Source organism: Cuculus canorus, chromosome 3 (assembly GCF_017976375.1).
Source record: "Cuculus canorus isolate bCucCan1 chromosome 3, bCucCan1.pri, whole genome shotgun sequence".
NCBI classification, from domain to species: domain Eukaryota; kingdom Metazoa; phylum Chordata; class Aves; order Cuculiformes; family Cuculidae; genus Cuculus; species Cuculus canorus.
Window position 1 is genome coordinate 118,915,428 of NC_071403.1, and position 13,711 is coordinate 118,929,138.

A 13,711-nucleotide genomic window follows, 5' to 3' on the forward strand; every position below is an offset into this window, starting at 1 on the left:
AAACAATGGTTGTATCCAGAACAAACAGGAAAGCACTGTCATTGTCCTTGGAGACTTTACCAGCATAAGCTGCAGAACCATTGTTGATGCAGAATCCTTCCATTCAGAACCATTCCAGCTTTTACTTTGACAGCACAGGCTCTGCTCAGGTTGAAAAAACCCAAAGCAATAAAAGAAACAAATGCCTGATGCTGACAGTTCTGGCATTTCTCCTTTCACAGCCTCAAAGCCACCACGTCAGCTGCAGCACGGCAGCAATTCCTTATCTATTTCCATAATGCCTTATTTATTTCCGCAGCATGGGATGCTCACGGCACCCCTCTCACCCTGGCTGCACCCCCGCTGTTCAGACACCCTGCAGCGCCCCCAAATCACAAGAAAAGATTTGTTATTTCAGCCCCACAGGCTCTTACCCCTTCTGACAGAGTGAATTTTAGAGAGGGTGCAGACGCCGCGACCGTGGCTTCGTGGGGTTAGCGTGATGCTGAGGTAACAGGCAGTGGAATGGGAAGGGGAATAATAACTTAGTTGGAGAGGGAGACAGATATATAAATAAAAAGCACACACAGTGTTAACCCTTGTCATCATATAAATAATCCTTGGAAAGTTCTGAGCTATTCTGGCAGGTTTGCACTCTTCTGGGTTATTTTGATCTGGCCGATGCTGGTTAGACAGGCTCCTGTCATTGAGGAAAGAAGAGGGCACAAAAAGCTACTGAATAAGATACCTGATACCTTTAAGTAGTCCTTGAAATCAGCATCTTCATCAGTTTTCTGCTGCAGCAACGAAGCTCCGTTGAGCTGGCAGCTGCAGAACCGAATGTAGGCCTGCATGTGCGAGAGCTCTGCTGCCAAGATGTCCCCAATCATCTGCACTGGCATTTTCTCTCCTCCTGTTTTCTTACGCACTCGCAAGGCTCTGAAGAGGAAAGAAATCACCATCCAACTTTGCTGCCAAGTCTGCGAGCCCAAAAGGAAGATCCTTACGACATCCACCCCCCAAAAGGACGCAAGCCTGCGAGGGCAATTCCCTCACACGCTGCTTCCAGGCGGCACAGTGCCCAGCCTGAACCCCAAGGACATCGGTGGCACAACCTGATGAGCTGAACGATCTGCCTGATGGGGTCTGCGGGACTGAGATTCCTTTGAGGCTTCTGGGACAATCAGCAAACTCTCTACATTCATTTTCATGAATTATTAGCCGCTCTGTCCCTCCAAAGGGTATTTTTAGGAGGTTGCTGTGCAGAAAACTGGGAAGGTGGCCTCCCACGCACATGCTTTTGTGTAGGCTCTGTGTCTGAGGTATTATAGCAAATGTGCATCTGTTCTTGGTGTTTATTCCCCTCCTCTCCTGTAACAACTCCCTCTTTGTGAGGCAGTCTGAAAGCACATAGCTGGTCTGAATGCACGCACACAGAGGAAATAATCAGCTGACAGAAATATTTACTGTAAACCTAGAAAACTTCCTGGGGAAAGGAATGACGGAATAAAGATGAAGAGAAAAACATAAAACTGTGGGTAAGCACTCACTTCAATAACTTTGTATTCGACATGATGAGTTCCTTCCAGTTGACAAAGATCAGCCCCATTTCTCCTTCTGTAAGGCAGCCTGACTCAGCCATCGGCTTCTGGAAAACCTGCAGTCGGAAAACCAGAAAGGTGAGCAATTCTTCAGAGACAAAAGCAGCTCAGCCTCCTGTTCAGCCAAGCTGTGACTTTGCTTTTTTTTGACAGGCCAGTTTCTCAGGAGAAGCTGAATTCAACTCCCTACCAGCTATTGCTATTTTTCCTAAGCGTATGGCCTCATTCTGACACCATCACCACCGTTTGTGAAGCAGGACAAGCATTGGGACCTGTGGGCTGATTATCTCTGATTATCTCTCTTATCTCTGATAAAGATTTTGGAGTCAATTGCTACACAAATGACATTACGGATCGCATCTATCCCCATTCCCAGAGCACTCGTAGTCAACCTGCGTGTAGAACTACATCTTCTTTCAGGGACCCTCAGCACAGCACCTTTGGATAGCGGAATGCCTCCATAACTCAGTCTATTTAACACCTTCACCACATCACCACACAGCTGTTCTACACGAAGAGGCCAAGTCAGACTCCCAAGACCACCTAACGCCGGCCAGTTACTGCCCTGCTCAGAGAGACGGTCTTGCTTCCAGAAATAAAATCAGAGATGAAGGCAGATGATAAACTCTTATTTCCCTAGGCATCCTCTGCCAGTGCCTCACCTCCCTCAGTGTAAAGAATTTCTTCCTAATATCTAACCTAAATCTTCCCTCTTCCAATTTAACGCCATTCCCCCTCATCCTATCACTCCAGGCCCTTGGAAAAAGCCCCTCCCCAGTTTTCCTGTAGCCCCTTCAGGTACTGGAAGGTCACTCTGAGGTCTCCCCAGAGCCTTCTCTTCTCCAGGCTGAGCAACCCCAACTCTCTCAACCTGTTCTCATAGCAGAGGTGCTCCAGCCCTCGGATCATCTCCGTGGGCTCCTCTGGACCCATTCCAACAATTCCATGTCCTTCTTACGTTTGGAATTCCAGAACTGGACACAGGACTCAAGGTGGGGTCTTACAAGAGTGGAGTAGAGGGGGAGAATCCCCTCCCTCGCCCTGCTGGCCACGCTCGTTTTGATGCAGCCCTTTTTAGCTGCTACTCAGTAGGACAGAGTTCATGTTCACATCCAAGACCTCTCACCTCTAAGACGAGCTGAAGATCATCCATGTACCTTTCTTCCGTCTGAATGAGCTCGTGAATGTAGCCCTGTCTTTTCCTCTCCATTGGCTGCATGGTGTCAAGGCTCTGGAGGTCTGCACACCCTGTAAGAAGTAAGAGGTAAGTAGTTTAGATGCCAATGTAGCCATTGGATCTGATGAATTAACATTGCATCAACAAACCCCAGCCTGCGGTTCAGAATCCATGCACAGTGGTTCTCTTTAAAAACCCCACCCACAGCAGCAGCGGGTTTCAAAATCGAGCAATGCAGTGATCAACCCCCTCCCCGCTTTATGTCATTTTTCAGTCTGTCACCTTTTTATTTCTTCGAACATCTCTTGGTTCTGTACTGTGGTGCCAAAAAAGAACTCCTGACTTCCTGTCACTCCACTCGTCTCAAGAGTTTCCTCATCTCTTCTTCCTTTCTGCTGAACCATTTCAAAACTACCATTTTCTCTTACCTTATGCAATGTGGGATGAAGTCATCAAGAATCTGTTTGAGTCTGACCTAATGGCATCTTTAATCTCCACCCCATTTCTAAAGTTCGCTGCCTTGGTCATTAATTTATGATACAAAACATAGGTACAAATTTGTGAAGTTATAAGGCGAAATGTTACAGCTGCATAACGCCACAGTTGCACAACCTTTTTTTTTTCTTGTTTAGAAACAAAATGAGCCTGAAATATGAATTATTTTAATGCATTGAGTATGAATAATCAAAATTGTGCACAGGAACAGACACTCCGTGACACAAAACCCAAGACTTCTTGCCCCATCCCTGGAGATGTTCAAGGCCAGGTTGGATGGGGCTTGGAGCAGCCTGGGCCAGTGGGAGGTGTCCCTGCCCATGGCAGGGGGTGGGACTGGATGGGCTTTGAGATCCCTTCCAACCCAAACTATTCTGTGATTCTAATTAACGCAATGGGGATGAGTCAGAAATAAATCTGGGGGCTCCGTGGTACAGAAAGGGTGAACAACCTACATCTCTGCCCATTCTCCTCCCGCATTCCTATTCCCTCCTTTCCTTGCATCAATTCTGGCACTCCTCTGACTCCCAGCTCACACTCTGGTAGCAAATGAATCCTGAGGGGCGAAAAGAAAACAGTAGTCTTCCGCTAGTTTAGCGGCCAGGAATGTGTGTGGAAGCAGTAAAACTGCCCTTTTTTTGGCAGCAGAAAGTTGTTGGTTTGGCCGCTGTTTGTGAAGCTTCACCCCAGGCTCCCCATACAGCTTCAAAAAGCAGGGAGTTTTGGGGGAGCACCTGCAGAAGGGAACCCCAGCTGCTCACACTGGGGGCTCAAGAGGTCTACATCACCTTCGGAGGGCAAATCAGCCCGTCCCACCCAGAGCCACGCAGTTCAGACCACGTGGGGTGCGATCTGCCTCGCTCCCTCCTGAGAATCACACAGAACGGAGCCAACCATGGGCATCCAGTACCTTTGAAACCTACGGCACAGCAAGAGCGATGCCCATTCCAACTGCAGTCCTGTTGTGATGAATCCTGCTCTCCAAGAGGAGGAAGCAGCTGTGTCGCCACAGCAGGGCAGAACAGGCTGGCAAGGTTATAAACAGGAAAACCCAGCCTCTAAAGTTACAGTTAAAATTATACTTCCCTCTCCAAATACACCTGAACAAGAATTACTTTCTTCCAACTGGCAACTAACCCTACATTAACAACAACCACTGAGAACCCTTTCAGTGAAGACCTTTTTCCTGATGTCCAATCTGAACCTGCCCTGGTGCAACTTGAAGCCCTTTTCTCTCATTCTACCACCTGTCACTTGGGAGAAGAGACCAACACCCACCTCACCACAACCTCCTCTCAGGCAGTTGTAGACAGTGATGAGGTCAGCCTTCAGCCTCCTTTTCTCCAGGCTAAACAGCCCACGTCCCTCAGCTGTTCCTCATAACCCCTGTTCTCCAGCCCCTTCCCCAGCTCCGTTGCCCTTCTCTCAATGCAACTCAACGTCCTCATGTAGTGAGGGGAGAGGATTTGGTTGCAGTTTGTTTTAGAACATTTTTTGGTTTTGTTTTTTTTAGCTCAAGCCAGTTGATTCGTCTGGAAAAAGCTGGTAAGGGTTGGGGTTTTTTTGCCTGCATCAGCCTGCTTTTATTTTCCCAGGCTACCACAGAGAGATGACATCTCACCTTAAGTACCATGGGTTGGCACTAAAATAGCGATGGTGTCACTGCCAGCCACGTTCTGCTCTCTGCGGGCACACACAAGGCTAATTCCCTTGCAATATAACCTTGTCACCACCAGCAGCCTCTGTGCCAACTGAAACCCATGAAAGGAACTAATCCAAGCAATTTGCCGCTATGGAAAGGGCGGAAATGTAACAAAAAATTCAATCCCCACCCCCCAAAATCAATAAGTGCAGTACAACTCTCTTTGCTACAAAAGGAGAAATTTATCGTTCAATTTTAAAGAGGTAAAAAGCAAAGTAAGTAAAGCCAGGTCACACAACACTCATTCCAAGCTATTCAGATGGGAAAAAAATCACAACAGACAAACTAAGTCCTTTTAGGCGTCCCTTTAATAAAATACATTTGCATAGTTATCTTACAACTTTGTTTCAAACCAAAGGTGAACAATTGCCTCATGCTAAGCAGAGCCTGCAAGTCTTAATCATCCTCAAACATCAACACTCCAGCTTGAAGAGAACAACAGAAGAGTTTTTAAGGCAGCACACACCATCACGCAGCAGTTTTATTAGTTCATTACACTGAAGTAGCACGGCCCTGGAGCAGCTCCCAATGCTACCGCAGGCCAAGGTCCGTCGGCATTCCTATGAGCAGACGTATTTACAGGTGTTTTCAACCCAGCTCAAGAGAATCACACAGGGACACGATTTGACCAAGCATTGAGATGGCATAGACATTCAGTGACCGGTGGGAGACATTCCAATGATTTGCGTGTAACGTTTTGGATGGAGCTTTATGCCTTCGGCATTCCCAACTGTACCATTATGAACACTGGTGTTAGGACAGCACCTTGGGTGCTTTCACAGCCCTTCACCATCACCCACCATTCGCAGACGCCAGCCCCGCCACCGGCTCTCGGTGGTGGCACAAGGCTTTCCTGCACGGATCCAACTGCTCAATCGGGAACTCAGCTCTGTAAACTAAGCTTTAGTAGATCTACACTTTTGAAGGTTGTTAGTCTGTTATGCAGCCTGGACACTTAAAGAATTAGGAGGCCTTTCAGTACCTGGTTTGGTGCATTTACCGCATCGTTGACATTCTTACCCCAGTTACACCATGGCCCCTATTCTCTAGCAGCCCACGGAAAACAAGATTATACAAGGACTACGCTGCAGGCAACATCGTGTTTTGCATTCCGGGTTGGCTTCAGTTTTAACTGTTGCTCTGTGTGGCTCTTAGCAACATTTCGACTCTCAACTCTTGGCTGGGGACCATCAGTTCAACAAATAACTCTTATTTGCCACCTTGTCCTTAGTTTCAAAGCCAACCTTTTTCACCCAAATAAGGGATGAACACTTCATGCTAGTTTTACTCTGCCGGCTGGGATGACTGAACCCAACTCTATGGACTTTTACCAACCAGAAGTGGACTGCGCACAAACAGAGAAGAACTAATGCTTTTGAAAGCAAAAAGGACTGATTTAAACCCAGCTTCTATCAGCTACACCTCATCAGGGATACAGAACATGATTTTAAAATCATCTTGCCTTCACACATCCTCAGCACAGTCCTTCCTATCAATGGCCTGACGTGCAGATGCAATTCTTTACGCACCAGTGTGTGAAGGAGAGCCGGGGCCTGGGGTGATTGTGTTTGAGCTGTGACAGGCAGAATTTGCAGAAATACAAGAGTCAGGGCCTACGTCTCTTTCAGTCAGAGTTATTAAGGTGTGTTACTGTCATTATTACAGTTAAGAGACTTCAGAGCGCGCTCAGGTAATAATGAAACACGAACAGGTTAACTGTGAGAGCCCCAAATGCTTCATTTCAACTCTCATCAGTGCCAGTGGAGGGGCAGCTGCTTCAATATGGATCAGTGCTCATATCTACGTAACAAACCATGTATTTCACACCACTTGTGTGAAACTTCAGCCAACACTACCAAAATCTTCAATTGTATCCGTTAAAAAGTGGGTAGAATGCCAGCTGGTTTTGGAAAATGCCATGCAACTATTTCCTAGACCATCCCAGGCAGGATGTGAAGGTGTTTTTCATTTCTTTTGAAGACAATTCGTAGCGATTTGGCATTCAAGCAAAACTGCCACTGAGCGTGGGGCAAGGCTGTTCCACTAAAGCCCCACAGGCTAACGGTGCCTTTTAGAGATGGGGCAATTTATAAGGTCACCTAATTATGAGACTACAGTAAGCGACTGCTTGGTGCCACTGGTGTAGCTCAACACTTCAGCCCGCACTGAGCAGGCTTCCAAAGTCAGAAATTGAGAGAAGGCATTTCAGGGTGATCCACATATTTTAGTAGCGATACTTAAAATGTAGTTTCATAAGGAAATTAAGTCAGGTAGAACACTGGAGGAATCACCTAGCAGGTGATTTGCCTACAATAACATGATTTCATTCTATAACAAAATACTGGTTTAGACAAAATACATCCAGAATAAAAATCCATTCACAGTTTTCTGTAGGCACATCGCTGTCTGTATTGCACAAGAGATCTCTCAGAACGGAAGGGCACATAGACATGATTTGATCAAGAACATTCAATACATAACATCTCACTCTCTACAGAAACTCTGGAGAAAGGCTTTTCAGTCTCTGCAGCTGGACTAACCTTTTCTTGACAGCACCTTCAAAACATTCATCGATAGATTTGTATACAGTAAACAAACAGGGTTTGTAAACATTTCTGATTGCATAAGTGACCTCTGCCATTTCGTAACCAAATTCAGGAAATCAACTAAAATAAATACTGCATCTAGTAGATCTCTCCTGGTGTGACAGGAGCACAGAACTATCTAATCAGGCATATTAAATTAATCCTTTTATTTAAAGGGGTATTAGGGTTATTGCCCTGATGTCCCGGTCCCTCCCTGCCCCCAGACTAACAAAATGCGGGCACCTTTACTGTGCCAACTGCAGATATGCCGTACCTTTAAGGACCAGTTTTGAGCTGAGGAGGATAGCTCCATTCTTAAACCCAAACGCTCTGCCTCCAGCTCCAGGTGTCTGTTAGTGTTTCTCTTCTGGCAACATCTCTTCATGGACGTCACCCATGTATTGGGCTGCTTATTTATTTACCAAGAGGAGCAGCTTTCAGACAGCGCGTGCTGCTACATCACCGCAGACCGCAGCCAGGTAAGAACACTATTCAGTACCATTAATGAAGAAAAAGGGCATGGAAGGGCCGAGTAGCACCAAGGCTGTGTAAGTACTTACTGCAGTAACTCATACAGGTTTGCTGTTTGCTAAAACTGAAAGCGAATATGAATTATCAGACTAAAGCATTTAAAAGAAGGAGGCTGTTTAGGGATATGGAGCCAAACCAATTTCAATTCCTGCTATAGTACTACTGTGAAGGAAGAAAAGGAATAAATATCCTCCACTCTATGCTTAACAGTTAAAATGGGCACTAAAAGGCTGATGGACTGCACCAGATCTAAACCTTAGCTCTCGTAGCCTGTTTGCAATCACAGCGCCCATCAGCAGCGGAGGCAGGTAGGGTTTGTTTCCCAGGTGAGCCTTATAGGCTGCCAGCCTTGAAAGATCAACATGTAAGCGTTTAAGTCGAGTCCATTAGAACAGCAACCAGCGAACACTTTAATTCTGCAAAGTATGTACATTACAACATTAAAAGAACACAACTACCCATTCAAAACAGCTCGGATAAACTGTGCAAATAGTGGGTCTTTGTGTGTCTGCAATCCCACCATGCAAACGATAACTTGATGTGCATGCTAATGCTCTACAATTATCAATACCAAAGGAAAACACTAAAGGAAACAAGAATGAACAGCAGTGAAAGCCACACAAAGACCCACTATCCTTTCCGCTTTTACAAATCAACTGTAAGTCATAAAGATTATAAGAAAATAAACACAAAAACCTAATTTCTTGACTGGATCTAATGTTCAAACGAAGCAATAGGATTGTGTCAGAGATACGTGAGCAGGGCTGGCCACCCTGCCTCCACGCTACAGTCAAACTGGGATAGTGGGTCTCTGAGGTGCTTTCACACTGGAAGACAACATTGGGTCCTAAAAAAAACAAAAAACAAAAAAAAATGAAGGATAAAATGAACATAAATTCGAAGAGCGAAACATATGAGTTCTACGGACAAAGACAGAACAACACCAAAAAGGTCAGAAAGGAATGACTAACATTCAACTTTCTGAAAACAGATATCATTGCGCTTCTACTCTTGCAGTTTCAGATTCACACACACAGAGTTTTGAGTACTTGTGACCAGCCATCACTGACTGAAACACTCTTGTAGCTGGGTCACTTGGAGAAGAAAGTTTCTCCCCAAGGAACATTTCTGTTACACAGATCCAACGACACCAGGTCAAGCCCTAACAGTTTTTTAAAAGGCAATGGCAAAATTCCCTGAGATTTCAATAAAGCCAGGACCTCTCCTGAGAAATCTGTAATGAGACATTAGGAAATCAGTAAAAATTGAACTTGTAAAGAAAAGCCTCAGTGAGGTTATTAATATTTGCGTGCAAAAATGAACTTGGTCAACTCTGCTGAAAGCCTGGAAAGAAATGAAACTTTGTCTTTAGTCATAGCTGTCTGTGAAGCAGGAGGTACCGCGTCACTCAATGTACCCACCAGAAACCAAGGTCTGCGCGGTCTGCAAGAGGCACTGCAAAGTCAGGTTAAAGGCAGCTGCACGACGTGTGCTGCATCTGCACACACCTCACGGGCAATCTGGAGACTATTCCAGACCCCAGGATTTCAACTTGGAAGCTTTATCAATCCTGAATGACATTCACCAAACCGTTTTAGAAGTACAAAATGACCGTGTTGCTATGAACCAAGGGGTTGATTTTCACAGAATGGTTTGCGTTGGAAGGGACCTCAAAGCCCATCCAGTTCCACCCCCTTGCTCCAAGCCCCATCCAACCTGGCCTTGAACACTTCCAGGGATGGGGCAGCCAGCACTTCTCTGGGCAACCTGGACCAGGGCCTCCCCAACCTCAAAGGAAAAAAATTTCTCCTAATATCTAACCTAAATCACCCCCTCTTTCAGCTTAAAATGTATTTTTGATCCTCAGTAAAAGGGGTAAAATTCTGTAGCTGTTGAATAGCATCTTGAAATAAATTACTAGTCTTCAGCTCTTAAAAGATAATTGAGGACCTGCGGCATGCAACACCTCCAAGCAACTAACTCCACGGACTCTTATTCCAGTATCAAAAAGAAAAGTTACTTGGCAATAACTACAGAACTTCAAAATGTGTTGTCCATATATCAACACAGAAATGCACCCGCCAGGAGCACGTCAGTTAGTAGTTGTTTTTTCACTATGAACACCCTTAAAAAAAAATCAGTCAGCTTCATTCATCACGCAGTGGTGGACAGGAATCACGACGTTCTGTGCATGGAGATAAACTTTGGCAATATAGATCCTCACTCTTCAAAAGGACAGGACTTGCCTCATGTCTCTAACGTGTCACATTACAAGTAGGTTTTGGGGAGGAAAAAATTTAGGTAGATCTAGTGGTATTACTATAAACATCAAGTTTGCGTCTAAGGAAATTCAGACCATTGTTTTACCTACGTCAAGAACAGTCTACAGAGAGAAAATCTGGTCCCAGTCTAACCAAGTTTTGGTATCGCACCGGCAGAAGGAAGAGCAGGCAGGTTTAAATGGGGGAAGGAGATGCTTCTCAGACTATGGAGACTACCTGGAGCTCACGTCTGAGCACCTGAAAGAGTAACCCAGATGCCTGAGAAACTGCAGCAATGCTGGGCTATGAAAAGAAGGAAGGAGTGAACAGAAACAATAACTGTACGTACATTAGAGTAGAAATAACTGGTACAACATCCAGCTCTATGCTTCATCTTCAAAGGAAGATGACGTACCTCAGGTAAGATGAACTAGAAGCCTTTGCACACTGAGCACAGGTATGTCCACCTGGCGGAGTTGTCCTGCTCTCAGTAAGGACATCTCTGAGAGATAAACAGGCCTATAACACTAAAAGGATCCAACAATCAAGTATGCAGATGCAGCTGGGGCACCTGGCTTGCCTCCACCCAAGGCACCTGAGGGGAGAAAACCTCGACACAAGAACAAGGCTCAGATCTGTCCCTTAGATAAGATGACAAACTGAAAACAGCTCTCTCTCTGAAAAAAAAGACTTCAAATAACGAGAGGGCAAGTTCCTAAGTGCAACACTTTAAGGCAGACAAAGACTGGCAAAGAAATCATAGAACAGTTTGGGTTGAAAGGGACCTTAAAGATCATCCAGCTCCAGCCCCCAAATAACAAAATTATCTCCAGACCAGGCCTCTAGGAAGCCCTACAAAGTGCTAAGTGCACGATGCCTACCCCGCCTTACACAGCCCTTGGAAGAAGAGGAAGAAAACCTGGGATATGTGTCCTAGGAAGGTACTGGCAACAGACAAAGGATCTGACCCAGAATAGTTGAGCAAGAGCTCAATAAAGAGCAGAAGATTACGAGACTATGCACACTCCTTTATTGTAAATCTACAGCTATTTATATTGCGAAAGCTCCTGTGTATCTTATTTATTCTTTATGATGACTTTGGTGCAAACATTAGAATAAGGGCTCTTAAGATGTCATTGAAACATGAGGAACTCTAAGTATCACCAATGTCACTGAGAGCACAACTCAAGCAGTCTGCGTTCTGCAACCACCAGTTGTACTTGAGAGACCTGCTGACAGATGTCTGATATCCTTCATTGATTTTATTCCTTTTTCCCTTGCAGAGCCCCCATGCTGGGATGTGCAGCTACACCCACTGGAGGAGTGATCCCATCAGCACAGCTGCTCCCACTCAAAATGCTATTTCAGCAGACTCCGAGAGCAAACATCTCACTGCCCCAAGTTCCTCCTTTGCAAGGGAAGTTTGCCTTTACAGCTGTCACTGGTAAGTCCCGGGAAGGAAAGACTCTGGCTACTACAGTATAAGAGTTTATTTTCCTAAGCTGAAAATGTATCCGAGTGAACCAAACCTGCCTGCTCCCCCTCAAACACCATGACATTTGGCCACCTGGAAAAGACAGTGGGAGAGACTGCTGTTCTTCTACAGAAACTTTACAATACTCAGATTAACGATTCTTTAAAATACAACAGGGCATTTTTTAAATAATATTCTGTCGTATCTCTAAGCTGGTCCCTAGAGGGCCACATCAACACTTCTGAGGGACGATAACTCAGTGATTTCTCAAGAACACCTATGACAGCTTCTGCACTACATTTAAATGAGAAAAAAAAATACTGTAAGGAAATCCAAGGAAGTCTTGAAGTCCAATCAGTAGATACTGAAATATTTCTTTCTCTGGTTACAGAAGAACAGCACAGCGCCAGCTGACTGCTGACACAACCTGCTAGCTCCAACTTCACACCATATGGAAACAGCTCAGCTGAAAGCTCTGCAATGGGATGTGCACAATGCTGTTCTTCAGCTTAGAAACCGTGCTGGGTTTGAGCAGGCCCTGGAACCTGAAGCAGCATTCCATAGAATTACAGAATTGCAGAATGGTTTGGGTTGGAAGTGACTGCAGAGCCCATCCACACCCCCTGCCGTGGGCATGGACACCTCCTACTGGACCAGGAAGCTCCAAGCCCCATCCAACCTTGCTATGAACACCTCCAGGGATGGGGCAGCCAACCTGGGCCACGGCCTTCCTACCCTCATCGTGATGAATTCCTTCCTAACGTCCAACCTAAATCTCCTTTCCAATTTAAAGCCTTTCCCCATCATCCTATCAGTCCATGCCCTTGGAAAAAGTCCCTTCCCAGCTTTCCTGGAGTCCCTTTCAGTAGTGAAAGGGGTTTTTTTTGTATTTTACAAAACCCGAGAAAGTTCTACGCCTGAGCACAGCGTGCCTGCACTGACTCCCAGGCTCTGTCAGTTATCAAACATCCACATTTTTAAAGGAAGGGGAACACCTACTGAATCTGGTATTTTCAGCTCATCCTACCACTCTTACTGTCACGCACTGGCTTGTTAGTAACGTGCTGGCTGTTTGCGCGTTAAATAGAGAAGTATTTAAAGTACTTATTACTATAGTAAAGAGTTTAAAGAACAAGTGTTTAAAGTACCAATAAGTTCAGCTGATGCCTGGAACTCCGAATTCCAAACACAAAGCAGAAGAGCAGCAACGCAGCTTTGAAATACAGGAACAGAATTAATAAAATATAATAGAAGTTGCTTACACTGCTGACTTGGATCAGAATCCGTGGTCATCTTCACATAGTTTGAGGGGAAGAGACCTGTCACACCGTTGATTTCTCCTTGCCACCAGTCAGCATCATCTTTGTTCAGTACATTAATAAGCTGCCCTTTGGAGAAACTGAGCTCATCTTCATTGTTCGCCATGTAGTCGTACATTGCTATCACTTGACACACTATGAATCAAAAACAAAGATGACAGAAGAGTGTTACACAAGGATTAAGACTGTTTTTTTCGGAGTTTTACATAACCACAGGAAAGAAACAACGTCACACACTGTTAGATAAGAAAATTGCCACGCGATCTTATCTTGATGTGGAACTGTCATAGAATCATAAGCTCATGGAATCATTAAGGTTGGAAAAGATCTCTCAACTCACCCAGTCCAACCGTCAGCCCAACGCCACTGTGCCTACTAAACCATGTCCTGAATCGCCACATCTACGTGTTTTTTTGAACCCCTCCAAAGATGAGGACTCCATCCCTGCCCTAGGCAGCCCCTGTCAGTGCTTCACCACTCTTTCAGTAAAGAATTTTTTCCTAATATCCAGTCTAAACCTCTCCTGCTGCAACTTGAGGCCATTTCCTCTTGTCCTATCACTTGTTACTTAGGAGAAGAGACCAGCA

General features: G+C 45.2%; 1 protein-coding gene across 5 annotated transcripts in view; it reads right to left on the bottom strand.

Moving 5' to 3' along the window:
• The window catches only part of ITSN2 (intersectin 2), an 89,960-nt gene that overhangs the window by 7,292 nt on the left and 68,957 nt on the right, over positions 1–13,711 (bottom strand). For 4 of the 5 annotated variants that reach the window (XM_054061192.1, XM_054061191.1, XM_054061189.1 and 1 more), the window contains 4 exons: positions 13,068–13,259; positions 2,707–2,828; positions 1,530–1,636; positions 735–918 (listed from right to left, as the gene is read on the bottom strand). In XM_054061192.1, coding sequence (XP_053917167.1) covers positions 735–918; positions 1,530–1,636; positions 2,707–2,828; positions 13,068–13,259 — 605 coding nt within the window. Of the gene's footprint in view, positions 1–734; positions 919–1,529; positions 1,637–2,706; positions 2,829–5,244; positions 8,918–13,067; positions 13,260–13,711 lie in introns of those variants that run through there. The other variant, XM_054061194.1, reaches the window with a different exon arrangement.